Source organism: Oreochromis aureus, linkage group 15, assembly GCF_013358895.1.
Source record: "Oreochromis aureus strain Israel breed Guangdong linkage group 15, ZZ_aureus, whole genome shotgun sequence".
Lineage (NCBI taxonomy): Eukaryota > Metazoa > Chordata > Actinopteri > Cichliformes > Cichlidae > Oreochromis > Oreochromis aureus.
Window position 1 is genome coordinate 21316879 of NC_052956.1, and position 15286 is coordinate 21332164.

At 36.6% G+C, this 15286-nt stretch overlaps 2 protein-coding genes across 3 annotated transcripts; both read left to right on the plus strand.

Moving 5' to 3' along the window:
• The first annotated feature begins 6492 nt into the window (after positions 1–6492).
• On the plus strand, positions 6493–9033 carry LOC120433264. The gene is made up of 6 exons (XM_039599264.1): positions 6493–6647; positions 6891–7226; positions 7624–7752; positions 7861–7947; positions 8038–8066; positions 8926–9033. Exons 1-6 carry the CDS (start codon positions 6587–6589, stop codon positions 9001–9003), a joined length of 720 nt encoding a protein of 239 aa, XP_039455198.1. The 5' UTR covers positions 6493–6586; the 3' UTR covers positions 9004–9033.
• Positions 9034–11189: 2156 nt separating this feature from the next.
• On the plus strand, positions 11190–14640 carry LOC120433257. 2 transcript variants are annotated; one of them, XM_039599247.1, is made up of 6 exons: positions 11190–11279; positions 11520–11864; positions 12126–12154; positions 12659–12715; positions 12881–12949; positions 13055–14640. In XM_039599247.1, exons 1-6 carry the CDS (start codon positions 11219–11221, stop codon positions 13178–13180), a joined length of 687 nt encoding a protein of 228 aa, XP_039455181.1. In that variant the 5' UTR covers positions 11190–11218; the 3' UTR covers positions 13181–14640. The 2 variants fall into 2 exon arrangements, with proteins under 2 accessions (XP_039455181.1, XP_039455182.1); XM_039599248.1 differs by having other exon boundaries at positions 11520–11606.
• The last annotated feature ends 646 nt before the right edge of the window (positions 14641–15286 follow it).

A 15286-nucleotide genomic window follows, 5' to 3' on the forward strand; every position in this document is an offset into this window, starting at 1 on the left:
GAAATGAATCAGAAGTGAGATAGTTTGAATCTAAAGCTCAGTGGTGAAATGCATAAATTAAATATGAATATATAGGATGCAATGAAGAAACAGCTTACACGTAGTGTACATTAACATGAATACATCGCAAGGCAACGAAGAACTCAATGAATTAATTTTAATGAAAGAAGCAGTTTACACCCAATTAACATAAAATGCAGGGAAGAACACGCTTACATGCCTGGCATAATTGGTGTTTCTGACCAGAGACAGAGAAATGGGTTATTTAACCACTGGTGATAATAATGAAAATGTCTTAGTTTTGTTATTTTCAGGAGTAAAGCAGACTTGGACCGCTCTCCAGATCCAGCAGTCGGAAGAAAGTTAGAGGTTAACATCTATGGATAAGTTAAGGCAAGTTTCTGGTTGAATTGTTCACAGCATGATGTGTCCAGGAACCTGAAAAGCAAGCCCCAGCTCCTGGCTGAAGACCAGGAGGGCGGTAATTTAAGGTGGGAAATCAAAATGTGGGTTAGTAACTCGGGAAAAAAAAACTGACTGCTTAACTGGAGAGTTGGGAAGAAGTCTGGGAGACTGTGAAGTCATAGATGCAAAATAACATATACCCATACACACACAAACAGAAAATGCATTAACCTTATAAAGACAAGCTCCTGAAGCGTAATGAACAGATATTGATTAAAAACCTGGCTAAGAACATAAGCATATGCAATGAAGATCTGCTTGCTGCTTGTATGAGTGAGAGAATGGTGTGAATGGTTAATACAATTGATGGAAAGATTTAAAAGAGATGGAAAAAAAAAAACAAAAGAAAAGTGTTTATAAGAGTGACTCAGGAGTGCTCTTCCACTGATTGATCAAAGTAAGTGATTAGTATAGAAAGAAAATGAAAATAATTAAATAATGTGATAAAGTTTAAACATGTATTTCTTTTGCCAAGTTAAATTGTTGAGATATGGCTGAGTATGGAAAAGTTTGAGAGCTTGTGTGAATGTGGACAGAGGAGCTTGCTGTGTGTGTGTGATTGAGGCCTTAAAGGAGGGGTAGATTGTTCAGGGGTGCAAATTTGATTAGGAGGTTTATAAATTAGTGTTGACACATTGTTGTAAGGTGTTAGGCTGAATCTGAGTATGGTAAAGTGCTTAACCGGGTTATTGTTGTGTACTAAAACGGTGTAGCTTTTGGCGAGGTTTTCGTGTGTTGAATGGGTGAAATTTAAGATGGTTTAAGATTTTTGGGGCTGTTGTTTTCATTTTAATAGAGGGAGTTTTGATAAACATGGACATGTCTAAAAGGGCCCATAGTTTTTATAACAGTGCACTTAAAAAAAAAACCTGTCAGGTGATTTTGTTTTGTACTTTGATGAGCTAACAATCAGCTCTCTTTTTTCTCATTTTTGCTCTAAGCAGGCCTGGAAGAGAGTGAACTGACGGCGCGGACAAATTACCAAGTAAGGATTGCAGCGAGTCAATCCAGTCAAAAGTATAGAGAACTATTTTCCTAAAAAGGAAAAACGAAATAAAACAAATGATTGAGCTCATTTTGCTGATGTGGAGCATCTGGTCACGTGCGCAGAAGGCTGCAGATCAGCAAAAATATCATGTGTGAATGCATGGGAGTGAATGTGAGTGATGGGACCAAGAGGGGAAATAAATAAAAGCTTGACAAACAGGACAAGTGGGAGACTTAAATCTGGGGATGCTGATTTTGGGATATTGATGTGTGCGTTGAGAAAATTATTTATTGGGGTTGGATTATGTTATTACATTATAGGATGTTAAATGCTAAAAGGAAACATTGATGTAACTTAAGTTACCATGAACGGAGGGACACACATGATTAATAACTGTTCTGTGTAAGTTTATTTTGGGTTATAACACAGGTTGGATCATCAGTGGAGAAAGTGAGTATAAAAGGTGATGTTCTGGTTAACACACAGGTTTTTGTTTATAGGACGTTTCAAGGATGCAGGCTGTGGATGGAGCCAAGAAAGGATTTGACATGATGATTAATTTGATTTCATTCCTTAAATACAGGTTTGAAGGGCCGGAGCATGTATGCCTAATATGATAGGACTAACTTTTTCTTTTAATTTCCTAAGCTTGAGTGAAGGATTTTGAGTTTGTAACACATGAGATGTGTCACAAAAGGGGGTGTTAATATATGCGATTAGCTACATGAAAGGTGCTCTTTTAGGGTTACTAAGCAAATGTCTACGTGACCTTTCTGAGTTCTGAGAATAACTCTGTTAAGTTGACAGGAAACACGTCGAGACAGCAATATAGGGCAAATATGTTTGAGCTTGTAATTAAATGTGGGGCTTGAAAAGAGGAAGCAAATTGGGTACAGGACGTACTTGAGATGATCAGACGACAGAAAGGAGAAGAACAGAGCACAAATACACCGAGTTGTTTATATTACAAAGAAGATCAAAAGCTTTTTAGACACAGGTTATAATGGAAGCATAAAAGGGATGAGAGGAACTTTACATAACATAGAAATCCTGCAACAATTCAGTAAATTGCCCAAACACAGTGTTCAGACCGGATATGCGCTACCCGTTAAAGGGGCGAAGAAATCAGGCCTAAGTTTGAAAAATGAAATGGGTTAACTCGATAGAGGATGTTTCCAAAGGTAGAGAAAATAATGTAGGACCTTTTACCAGGAGAAAGCTAATTGTATCTTTTACACTTTACAGTGTGCATTGAGGGAAGTCAGGAATAGTTTAAATTAGGATTGAAAAAAATTAAACTAGGTGAAAAGGGGTGTAGCAAGTAGATTTAGGGCAGTTCACAGCCTGGCGTAAGCATAAGTGCTGTCACACAGCTTAAGTTATTTGGTTGATTTATTTTATGACAAAATAATAAGGAAATATTAAAAATATACAACACGTTGAGAAGATCTCTTTTGTTATATTTTAGTGTTTAACATGGAAGATGCCTCTCTGGAGCTTCTCTCCTGATGCTACTCCACCAAAAGAAGTTCATTTATAGAGACTATGTCAGCTCCCAAACAGACAACAACAAACCAAGATTAGCAATAAACAATCTAAACATAAATAATAACAAATGAAGAACAATACAGAATCCAAATCTGAACCAAAGAACAAAATAGTGAAATGTGGATTATTGGGTTTTTCTGTATATATGAAGTATTTGTAATGTGTATCTGCTAATGAAGGCTTGTAGAGGCCAGTTTATACTCACAAACGAGTGCTCAGCCAGACTGAAAAACAGGAAGCTTTAGTGCACAAGGCATATTAATAAATATAGACATAAAAGAGGAACTCCCCATATAAACAACGTTCAAAAATGTGTGAAGTATAAAGTACCGAAATAACACTATATAAGTCACAGCTGATGATTCTAATGTTAGAGAGCTCTTGCAACTGGCGTCTGAGCTGTGCAGAGGTCTCTCTTAAGACAGGTACTTATGTAGGTTAGCATGAGGTTGAGTTAATTTTATACACAATGCATAACTGTGCTTGTTTAGAGTTGATGTTCTATCCAAGAGGGTTTTAAGCTTCACTGGTGAGAGTGTCCAGGTGATACATGTTGAGGGATGATGAGAACATAGCAGGTGAATTGCATGCGCGCTTACAAACACACATGATTTAAATATAGGCCAGGCCAAAGGCCTGGACTTGATGCAGCTTTCAACTTTACAGCTCCTAACTTGTAGGAATGGCGTGGAGTGTAATGAATGAATGCAAAACATGCTTACGGACACAAACATGATATGAGTTTATTTTACAGGGTAAAGGTGGACCACAGGTTGCTTTGTTTCTGCTTAGCAACTACTGAGGTAAATGGTGTTAAAGATAAATATGCAATAAGTGAACAGGAAATGTGTGAGGTGAGCCGGGTGAAACAAAATGTTGTAGATAATGGAAACTTGTCTAACGGGCATTAACAGTAACCTTTGCATGTTATGTATATGCTTGAGGCCAAAAGAGGCGTAAATCCAGATAGAAAATTTTGAAGTGTGCTTTTTAGCGGAGATTTAGGCTGACATGGGGATGGTGTGCATTTTACTTGGGTTGTGTTTAATAAGACTAAAAGCGTTGCTCACACACATAAAAGAGTATTGAGATTGAATAAAGTTAATATAATGGATAGAGCCCAGAACATGATAATATATAAGTGAAATCAAATGCAATGTGTGATTTCACTTTTATTGGGAAAATAATTAGCCAAGAAATGTGTATTGAACTCTCCACATATTTTGAAACTGTGCAACTCTGAGTGGGCCATGCAATCAAGCAACTGTTACATATCTGTATTAAACTAGCCAACATAGACTCACCACCACATGAGGTTGCCCTGCAGCGGGGCAGAAAATCATTTGCAAACCAGGGATCTTATGTTGATTATTATATTCTTACTTATGTACACACACACACACAGAAGGAAAAATTTCAAAACAAAACAAAAATAACTTCGCTTAACCTGTCAAGCGCAGGAGCAAAATAAAAATCTTTTGGGCTTTGTTAAAATTTCTTTAGTAAAAGTGTAAAAGGCCAAACCTAGGAAGTTCGGCAAACAGGAAAGTTCCTTGAGTATCAGGAGTTAATAGTCAGGAAACATTTCTCACATTAACGCCTTATATCTGACAAATCATTGACTCATAGATGCAGATAGACATACAAGTGCACATACATCCAGATGTGCATTTAGACATTAAAAGTGTAGAGACATGTACACACAGATTGGCAAACCGGTACAGAGTCTAGCTGAAGAGCTTAACAAAGTAGACGTGGCAGTAGGGTTTATCATTTTGCCTGATATGATATTGGGAACCAACTTTGAATAATGACAGGAACCTGAGATGAACACAGTAAGTTAGTAAGGTGCAGCAGAGAAAGGTTGTTTGTTTTCTATCCCTTACAGGAGAAGATTTCCACTAGAGAAGGACCCAGAAAAGGAGCAGAGACCACTTAAGCATGAAGTGTTTTCAAGTGGGGGCTGGTGTTTTATTGCTGGACCACCTAGAGGACATGAGGTTGTTGTCGGATTTGCTGAGTCAGGGGCGGCTAGAGAGGGTCAGAGCGAAGGTAGTGGACCTGGGAATGGTGTAGTGACGTCTTTGGAAGACGTCAAAAGGGGAATTGTGGAATTACAGGGATTATTTTACATAACCATCATCTTATCATTGCATTAATTATCATTTCATCAAAGTGTTTATTGAAGCTGCTGGCATTATGGTATAATTTATATTATAGGGGTTATCATAAGCAAATATTAACATGTTTATTACAGGTGCAGTTATAACTACTTTAAAATGATTGAGTTAAATATATATATATCATAACTCATATGCTGAGTATATTGGTACAGTAAAATAGTACCTGAGCAAAGGCCTGAATGTATTCAGCTTCTTGTTGCATTTGAGTTTGCCTAGTTACAGGTGACGGAAGGATGTCCAGCCCATGGTGACCTCAAAGGCCTTAGATCATCACCATATTCTTAAGAGTATGCCACAAGGAGGAACCTCTATGTTGCAGTTAATTCTTAAAATACATGAATGTTCTGTACATGCAAATTATGTGCTTGTAAACGCAAGAAGGGGCGTTACAATACCCTGATGTTATAAAAGCAATCTAGAGTGTAATTTGGGTAGAGATGTACAACTGCTTTGCAGTTTGCACCTCTCCACGCTGCGTGCATTCATTAAAATCAATTGTTTGATTGACCTCTTCTGGACCATCATTGTTTTACTCTCGTCCTCAATTTCGAACCCGTAACATGACCCTTTTCTTAAATAATGCATGAATGGCTCTCCTTACATTTCAGCTGTTATATGATTGCAAATTATACTCAGACAGCATTAAAAAAACAAGATAAAATGATCTAATATATGTTTAGAATTGTGTGAAACCTCAACATAGTATATTCTCACACTCATCAGTGTGTTAACCATTTATCTGTCAGAGGTTCATCTGGTCATCATGAAACCTCCAGAGCTCTGCTGCTGTTGGACCCACATTCTCACCAAAACACTTCCCCTTCACTTCTAAGAATGAATGACTTCAGAGGTGCAAAGAGGAACAAACAGGTCTCAGACCACTAACACATCTCATCTATGTTCTTATCGAGCTGGTACAGACGTCACTGCTGCAGTATTATCATGTTTTTTAATTGAGGACTAATTTAAGGGTGTAAAAAAAAATTCTTCACCCTCTTGTTTAATAATAAACCAAATGTACCGAAGAGCTGCATTAATGTAAACACTTCTCTCATCTAACAGCCTTTGCAGATTTAACTTCCTCTATTCAGCTGTTGAACTGGAGTTTTTTCTGCTGTTGTACAATCTTTTAAAGTGACAAGGGAATCTGCAAAATGCATTAAATATAAAAGGTATTGAATATCTTAAAAGTTTGTACTAATTTGATATCTACATTAAGACAGAGGGGCAGATACAGATGCCTAAAAGCTGAATGAACTGAATTAATTTAGCAAGAGGAGAGAAAAGGAGTGATGTCACTATGAGGAAGTGAGCAGGAAGTTGATGCTGTATTCATCTCTGAGACTGTCTCATTTGTGAACGTGAGAGCAAGAACAGAGACTGAGAGAGACAGAGAAGCACGATGGCTGCATTCACATGGATTCAAATGTCTTCATTACTGATACTGATGCTTCAGTTTAAAGGTAAGTGTACATAGAAACACATTCAATTAATAAACTGCATTATTATCACATGTGTTACTTCTTTATTCTTCCTTTAACTGAGACAGTCATGATTAACGTTTGTGACTTGAGCTGACTCTTGGAAACTAAAGCTGAAACTTAAACTTGTGTTGTATTTAAAAAAAAACTTCACATTATAAACATAACACTCATATTCATAACATATTTGATGTTTCACATTTCTCTCTCTCTTTTTCTCAACAGGAACAACTGAGCAACATCAAACTGATCAAACTGTCACAGCTGGACGTGGACATGATGTTACTCTGCCTTGTAAAAATGTGATACAAGGTCAACATAACTGTATCAGTACTACCTGGATGTTCAGTGATTCAAGCAGCACAGTATCACTCTTTGAACTTGGGCAGATTAAAGAAGCCAAACGTAAATCAGACAGACTGAGTCTTTCTGCAGACTGTTCTCTGGTTATAAAGAAGGTCACAGATCAGGATGTTGGTCGTTACACCTGCAGACAGTTCAAAACAGCAACAGGATCACAAGAAGGTCCAGACTTTGAGATTCATCTGTTTGTTATTAACAGTGAGTATTTACATCTTAATGTTTTCAGCTCAAACTGTCCTGTTAGAACAACAAACTGAAACACCACAATAATTATGATCACAGTGATGAAGTTCATTTTTCTATTGTTGCTTTTCTCTTACAATATCTCCATCTTCACCAGTGTATGTACATGAGAACAATGATAAAGCATCTTGAACAGCTCTGTGTTGACATATGAACACTGTAGACTCACAGTTGAGTGGCTGTATGAAGATAAAGAGAACATATCCTCAGACATGAGACATCATCAAAAATGAGACTTGTTAGACTGTTAAACATCTCACCACTGTTTCCTCTCTGTTGTTGTTCACTTACTTTCAAGTCTTTTCTTACTGTTGGTGTCTTTAATGTTGTTATTGTATTTCTTTTTGTGAAGATGTGAAAACAACAAAATCAACAACATCAACAGTTAAACCAACCGTGAAAATAAACACATGGACAACAAGAGAGGAAATAAAGACATCAGCAGGGACACTGACAACAGCATCAAATATTCCATCTGGAGGTAGAGACTGAATCTCTCTTTTTTTCGAAGTCTGGATGTCAGACTGAGACTTGACTATGTGTGGAGAAATTCAGTATCATGTTTAACATGTTTTAATAATCTCTCCAGTTCATTCAGGGTTTATCATCGTTCCTGTGGGTTTAGCAGCACTCTTAATAATTGTTGCTACCGTCAACATGTGGATAAAATGTGACGGTGAGAAAATTCACAGATGAGACTTTTACACATAAAAAGCTTTGAGTTTAACTGTTTACTGTACTCTTTTTTTTAATTTTGTCTTTTCAGGAAGCAAAACACAGATGGAAAAAACCGCTGTGAGTTTGAACACTCAATAGTCCTCTCTAACTTTATACAGCAAAATCTCTTTGTGGCATCTGTTCCTGTTTGACACGGTTGACATACAAAGATAGAACATAATGAAAGATAAGGATATCCTGTGCTGACCATGTTCAACTGAAACTTAACTGTAATCATAAGGAATCTAAAGAAAATCACAAGAGTGAAAACATAAGTATGAATATCTGTCACGGTCCTGTGGGGGTGACCCAGTGTTTTGTGTTTTGAATTATTAATAGTCTTTGTTTTCATTATTATTTAGAATTTTTAGTCTCTTGGTTTCTGCGCTCTTCCTGTGATCCATGTTCCCTTTGTCTCCCCTGTCTGTCATGTCTCCTTGTTTCAGTGTAAAGTCCATGTCTTCTTGTTTGACTTTGACAGTCTTGTGTGCCATGTTAGTTTTTTCCGTTTTCCTTCTTCCAGGTCTCGTTGCGTGTGGTTTCTCCAGCTGTGTTTTCCTCCTGTGTCTCATTCCTTCGTTACCTTTGTGTTCCTCTGTTTGTTGCTGGGTCGTCTGTGTTTCTCCTTCTGCTATTTCTGTTCTCATTGGCCCTCGTCTCAGATTTTCATGTTTCATATTCAGGCTTTTGTCTCAGGTTTAGATTCTTTATATTTGTTTCTAGTTTTTCCCAGTTTAGGTTTTAGTTAGTTTTTCACAGTCTCCGATCACCTTTTGTTTTTGGTGTTTTTTGCAATAAAGGCTCGCTTTTTGTTAAACATTCTCCTGCATCTCTGTGTCTGCATTTGGGTCCACATTCTCTCCTCTTCATGCCGTCTGCCTCATCAGACGTGACAATATCAGAGAGAATCTAAAGTGTGTTGTGTTGTTTTCCACAGGAGCTTAATGATGAGGGTGAAGATGGAGTGAACTATGAAAACATTGGAGACTCTTCTGCTTCTGTCAGACTCCACTGATCAACAACTCAAACATCATCTTATCACATAAATTAGCCCATTTCTGTTGAAAACACTGTGTGTGTGTGTGTGACTGGGTCTACGTCTGAGACTTGCTGAGCCTTGACACCTGTGGGACATGATTATAGAAGGTGAGGGTTGCTCCTTCCTACCACTCCCTTCTGGTCATTGCCCATGAGAACAGTCCTGAGCTCATGCTTGGTTCTGGCTCTTAAACGTTCCCCATGGGAGCTCTTTCTGGGCCTCCCTTGTCATTCTTTTCTCCTTCTGCTTGTGTCAGTACACGGTTGTCACCTGGACGTGTGGGCTTGGGTCTGCAGGACTCTTGGGGTGCTGTGGAGGGCCCAACTAAACTGTGTGTTTCTCTTTCACACACACACACATGCAAGATTGTGCATTTTTCTGAGGTGCTGTTTGTTTTTTGTATATGTTTTTCTTACAGGTGCAACAGGTGGTGATCTGTTGTGTTGAACTATGTGTGCTGTGTCCTTTTGATTTTGTCTTCTCTCAATTTTTCTCTTTTTTTCTTTTTTCCCTTTCTCCTCTCTACCCATTCTTACCTCTCCCTACCTGTCAGCTCTGGTATTGATCAATTACACATAAGTTAATGTGAATAACAATGAAAATGAATAAATCAAATGGAATAAAAAGAAAGACTAAGATAAGAAACCTATACATATCTCATAAAGCTCCTCTTGGCAAAGCAAATGTGTTGGTACAACAGACCATTCAGATCATGTTTCTGATTGTGAATGCTGTCGAACAAGACAGGTTTAAAAAAAGGAAACAAAAATTACATTTTGATTTTATCTCATATTTAGCTAAAAACTTTTTCATGTACATTTAGATTTATCTAAAAAGTAAAACACCATACAACAATTATTTATCCTTTATTTAATTATGATAAATAGAATCTTTTGTTTGTTTAAATTTGCTGTTGATGATTTTTATTAAAGGTAAAAATGACAGGTTATTTATTGCTGTTTAAATTTTGTGTTATTTATTTGATTGTTAGTCTTCTTACTTTATTTTTATTCCTGAGGTGAGTTTTAATGAGATTTACAAACAGTAACAGATATAATGATCCAAATTATAACTTCAGTTTCTAACTATTGCTTTTTTTGCTGTATGATAATAAGAATAAATGTAAATATGATTGTGAACAACTTTGTGTGTTTTTGAACTCTCCATCTCACACCTCACACACACCTGATCCATCCACCACAGACCACAGTACAATCTACCATCTATTATTGTCTCCAGTTTGACTTCCTGTTCTTTCATAGTCAGTATTAAACTTTTACTCTGCTGGTTCGAGCAGCTCTGTTTGTACTGAACTTGTATTATAACATTTCCAAACATGTGCAAACATCTGCTTTCATTGTTAATATTATTATTCTGAATTATACTTACACAACATTAAAAAAAATAAGAAGGACCTCATGTGTGTAGAAACTGCTGTGAATCCTAAAGACAGTTTAGTGTCACGTTCATCGATGTGTTAACCATTTATCCGTCAGAGGTTCATCTGGTCATCATGAAACCTCCAGAGCTCTGCTGCTGTTGTACCCACATTCTCACCAAAACACTTCCCCTTCACTTCTCAGAAAGAATGACTTCAGAGGTTCAATGAGGAACAAACAGGTCTCAGACCACTAACACATCTGATCTATGTTCTTATCGAGCTGATAACAGCGCTCACTGTGGCAGTGTCAATGTTTCATTGCAATCATTACGACTCAGATTCTAGTGTGTAAATAATTTGAGTCGTCAACTATTTCATGTGTGCAGAAAAACATCACCATAAACCTATTTTCTAATAATAAACCAAATGTACAAAAGAGCCGCATTAATGTAAACACTTATCTCATCTAACAGTCTTCACACATTTAACTTCTCTTTTCTATTATTGATAAAGATATTTTCCACTGTTAAACAGTCCTTTAAAGAGAAAACAGGGGAGTTTGCAAAATAGATTAAATATAAAAGTTATTAAATGTGAAAAAGGATTTAGCAAAATTTATATCTACATTAAGACAGAGGGGCAGATACAGATGCCTAAAAGCTGAATGAACTGAATTAATTCAGCAAGAGGAGAGAAAAGGAGTGATGTCACTATGAGGAAGTGAGCAGGAAGTTGATGCTGTATTCATCTCTGAGTCTCATTTGTGAACGTGAGAGCAAGAACAGAGACTGAGAGAGACAGAGAAGCACGATGGCTGCATTCACATGGATTCAAATGTCTTCATTACTGATACTGATGCTTCAGTTTAAAGGTAAGTGTACATAGAAACACATTCAATTAATAAACTGCATTATTATCACAAGTGTTACTTCTTTATTCTTCCTTTAACTGAGACAGTCATGATTAACTTTTTGACTTGAGCTGACTCTTGGAAACTAAAGGTTGAAACTTAAACTTGTGTTGTATTTAAAATAAACTTCACATTATAAACATAACACTCATATTCATAACATATTTGATGTTTCACATTTCTCTCTCTCTTTCTCAACAGGAACAACTGAGCAAAATCAAACTGTTCAAACTGTCACAGCTGGACGTGGACATGATGTTACTCTGCCTTGTAAAAATGCGATACAAGGTCAGCATAACTGTAACAGTACTACCTGGATCTTCAGTGAATCAAACAGCTCAGTAGAACTCTTTAACCTTGGGCAGAATAAAGAAGCCAAACCTAAATCAGACAGACTGAGTCTTTCTGCAGACTGTTCTCTGGTTATAAAGAAGGTCACAGATCAGGATGTTGGTCGTTACACCTGCAGACAGTTCAAAACAGCAACAGGATCACAAGAAGGTCCAGACTTTACGATTCATCTGTCTAAAGTAAAAACATCAGGAGGTAGAGACTGAATCTCTCTTTTTGCTTGTCTTGTTGTTAGACAACAAGTTGACTATGTGTGGAAAAATTCAATGTTTAACATGTTTTAATAATCTCTCCAGTTTGGTCAGGTTTTATCATCGTTCTTGTGGGTTTAGTAACACTGTTAATCATTGTTGTGGTGATCATCAGATGGAAGAAAATTAAAGGTGAAAACATTCACAGAGTAAAGTTTATGATAAGTTGACTCATAAGTAAACTCATCTTTTTTCCTCTTTTCAGAAAACAAAAGACAATGTGGCAACAACACGGTGAGTTCAAATTCAGCCATGTCATTTATATCATCATCTATTAACTCTATAGTTTCATACCAAACTGAGCCTATAATTGGAGATTAAGTATCGGAATTTCAGGAGCGGGACCACGCCTCCAAACACGCTCCTTCTGGTTCTCATGTATATAGATTCCCTCAGTTCTACAAGCTGCTCATTCTCATTTACGTGCCCCACCCACCCTCACCTTTTCAATTCTTTAACTTCTTTACTTGTGTTTCATACATTGGGATCTGCCAGGCCTGGGAGCCACCGCCAGTCCCCTTCGAGGCCTTCCCAAAACCAGTAAAACGCTGTCAAACCTAAAATGAGGGCGTGGGCCCAGCTAGTGAAATGATCTTTAACGATACGTTCAGTGACATAAAGGTTCAAAGGAAGAAACAAGGACTGGGAAATACGTTGAATTAATTGATTAAATATTCTTTAGATTAAATTTGTTGTTTACATTGAGCAGATTTTAAAAATAAAACTGTATTTTTTCAGGGACTGAGCTTAAACCCTGCAGATACTCAGTCTGGTCCAGGATCCAGTCAGGACACGGTGAGATCACACACTACTCCCAGTGCAAAGTAGGTTTCAACAGAGAAGAGCAGAAACTATGATGTGATGAGGACCTGACGCTGAACTTACTTAAACAGATGTGAAACAGACTCATTATAAATCCACATATTACTGAGCAGTCATTGTGTTGTATTCACTGTGCAGGCTGATGCTGATGATGGTGTTTCCTACGTCTCCATCAGTTTCACCAAGAAGTCCAAGAATAAATCCAGGGTAAGAATTTGATATTCATACAGATGGTGTTAGTAATAACTTCATGATTTTCAAAACTCCTGTCAGGTTATGTCTTTAAGACGTTTTTGTATTATTTTCTTAAAGTCCCGTGGTGATGATGATGAAGGTGACACTGTGACCTACAGCACTGTGAAAGCTTCCTCTTCACCTGCTCGAGTTTCCACTGATCCCAACAACCTCTACTCCACCATCAATTACCCAAGGAAATAGGATGTTAGTCATGCTAAGTTTTTTAACTATATAGATAGATGGATAGATAGATAGATGGATAGATGGATAGATAGATATACATTTTTTCAGTTCACTTATTAGTTTTGGTAACTCTGAGTCAAACATTAAGTCTGATTATGTTTACTTGAGAATACAAAGACTGCAGGATTACTTTTTCATACCACTGCATGTGCTCATAGATTCAGTGGATTACTTTGAACAAGGTGAACATTATTACATTGAATGTTATTATATTAATATTCACCTTAACGTTTCTTAAATCGATTTAGGTCATTTTTTAATTTTTTTTAAGTAGAATATAAAAACAAGTAAACAAAAAACTAAACCAACACAAAACACAACGTTACAAATAGTGTACTAGTGAAAATAACATGTCTGTTTGCACATGCCTAGTTTGTGGGATTAATTTCAGTGTTAACCAGAATCCTTAAATAGTAGTTACTGTTTCAGGGCTCTGGTGATGTGTCTTACTATGCTGTGCTGACCTGCTTTCCACCTTCATGGTACAGTAAGCAGAATCTGAGCTTTTTAATGCATGCTAAACTTTTTGCTATAAATATACCAACACTGCAGCAGTGCTTTCAATGATATCCTGTGATTATTGGAGTCAATACAGTGACATAAGTGTATGGGTAAAAGTACACTTTGGTCTATGCACAGACAAAGTATGTGATGGAACAGCATGGTTAGCAGGTGACACAGCAAATGTTCAGACTCACATATGACAGTGTTAGATAAATGAGAATATTCTGCACGTTCATATAAATGAATTAATGAAACACTGCACTAATATTAACATTATAAACGATCACAATAGTGATCTCCCTATGACTGTTTAATTCTGGAGCAATTAGCACTAAAAACAGAACTGTGTAAATGTTAGACTTTTCATTAGGCTGACATGTAGTAGTAATTACAAAGTGTGAAGTTTAAGTAAACTGTTTTCTTTTCCAGTTTCATTAGGAAATTTATGATTACTCACTGTTTGCACACCAAACTTTATGGTTCTTTCCCCCAGTTTGTTAAATTCTTAAGGACAGTGAATTCAAGAAAAAAAACAGCAAACAGACATTTGTCACCAGCTGTCTTCATGAGAAGTTCACAGAAAGAAGAAGTGCATGATATGTATGTGGTCAGCATTAGAGGGTTAAACCTCCACAGCTCTGCATATCCTCACCAAACCACTTCCCTTCAGAAACAATACATACAAAAAAAGAGACAGGAAAGAAAATGTTCAATGGGACCACCAATAAATTTTAATGGGTTTTGTTGGTTGTTTTTGTGCTTTACTCTTTTCTGGCATCGTTGTATTATACTCAATTGTATATAGCATTTCTATTCTATTTTATTCTATTGTATGTAGTATTTTATTTTATTCTATTCTATTATGTACAGTTCTGCACAGTATCTTATTGATATCTTATTCCAGTGGTTTTTTTTCTTCTAATTTTTCTATGTAACTTTGCACTGTCCACTGCTGTAACTAAACAAATTTCCCACACGTGGGACTAATAAAGGTTATCTTATCTTATCTTATCTTATCTTATCTTATCTTATCTTATCTTATCTTATCTCTTATCTTATCTTATCTTATCTTATCTTATCTTATCTTATCTTATCTTATCTTTTTCCTAAATGCTAGCACTGGTGACATGTGCTGCACATTCCCTATTTTATCTTTTATGATGGAAAATATCTGCTGTATCTCGGTTATTGAGCTGGGAGAGGACATCAGTGACAGTAACTGATGTTTTACTACATAGTATGTTTTTTTTATTTCATTTTTTGCAGTCTGTCTGACACCTCAGAGCCCAGTATCAGCTAGCATTTAATGTTCTCTCCAGTTATCCTTCCTGTTCTTTCATCTTCAATTTTAAATATTTAATTAATGTTTGAACAGTTTTGTTTGTACTGACCCTTTTCTTAAATAATGCATGAATGGCTCTCCTTACATTTCAGCTGTTATATGATTGCAAATTATACTCAGACAGCATTAAAAAAACAAGATAAAATGATCTAATATATGTTTAGAATTGTGTGAAACCTCAACATAGTATATTCTCACACTCATCAGTGTGTTAACCA

Coding starts and splice junctions, on each gene's coding strand:
- LOC120433264 (XM_039599264.1), top strand. CDS start 6,587: ATGGCTGCATTCACATGGATTCAAATGTCTTCATTACTGATACTGATG. Junction 7,227..7,623: donor TCATCTGTTTGTTATTAACA/GTGAGTATTTAC, acceptor CTTTTTGTGAAG/ATGTGAAAACAACAAAATCA. Junction 8,067..8,925: donor CACAGATGGAAAAAACCGCT/GTGAGTTTGAAC, acceptor TGTTTTCCACAG/GAGCTTAATGATGAGGGTGA.
- LOC120433257 (XM_039599247.1), top strand. CDS start 11,219: ATGGCTGCATTCACATGGATTCAAATGTCTTCATTACTGATACTGATG. Junction 11,865..12,125: donor TAAAGTAAAAACATCAGGAG/GTAGAGACTGAA, acceptor TCCTCTTTTCAG/AAAACAAAAGACAATGTGGC. Junction 12,716..12,880: donor CAGGATCCAGTCAGGACACG/GTGAGATCACAC, acceptor TTCACTGTGCAG/GCTGATGCTGATGATGGTGT.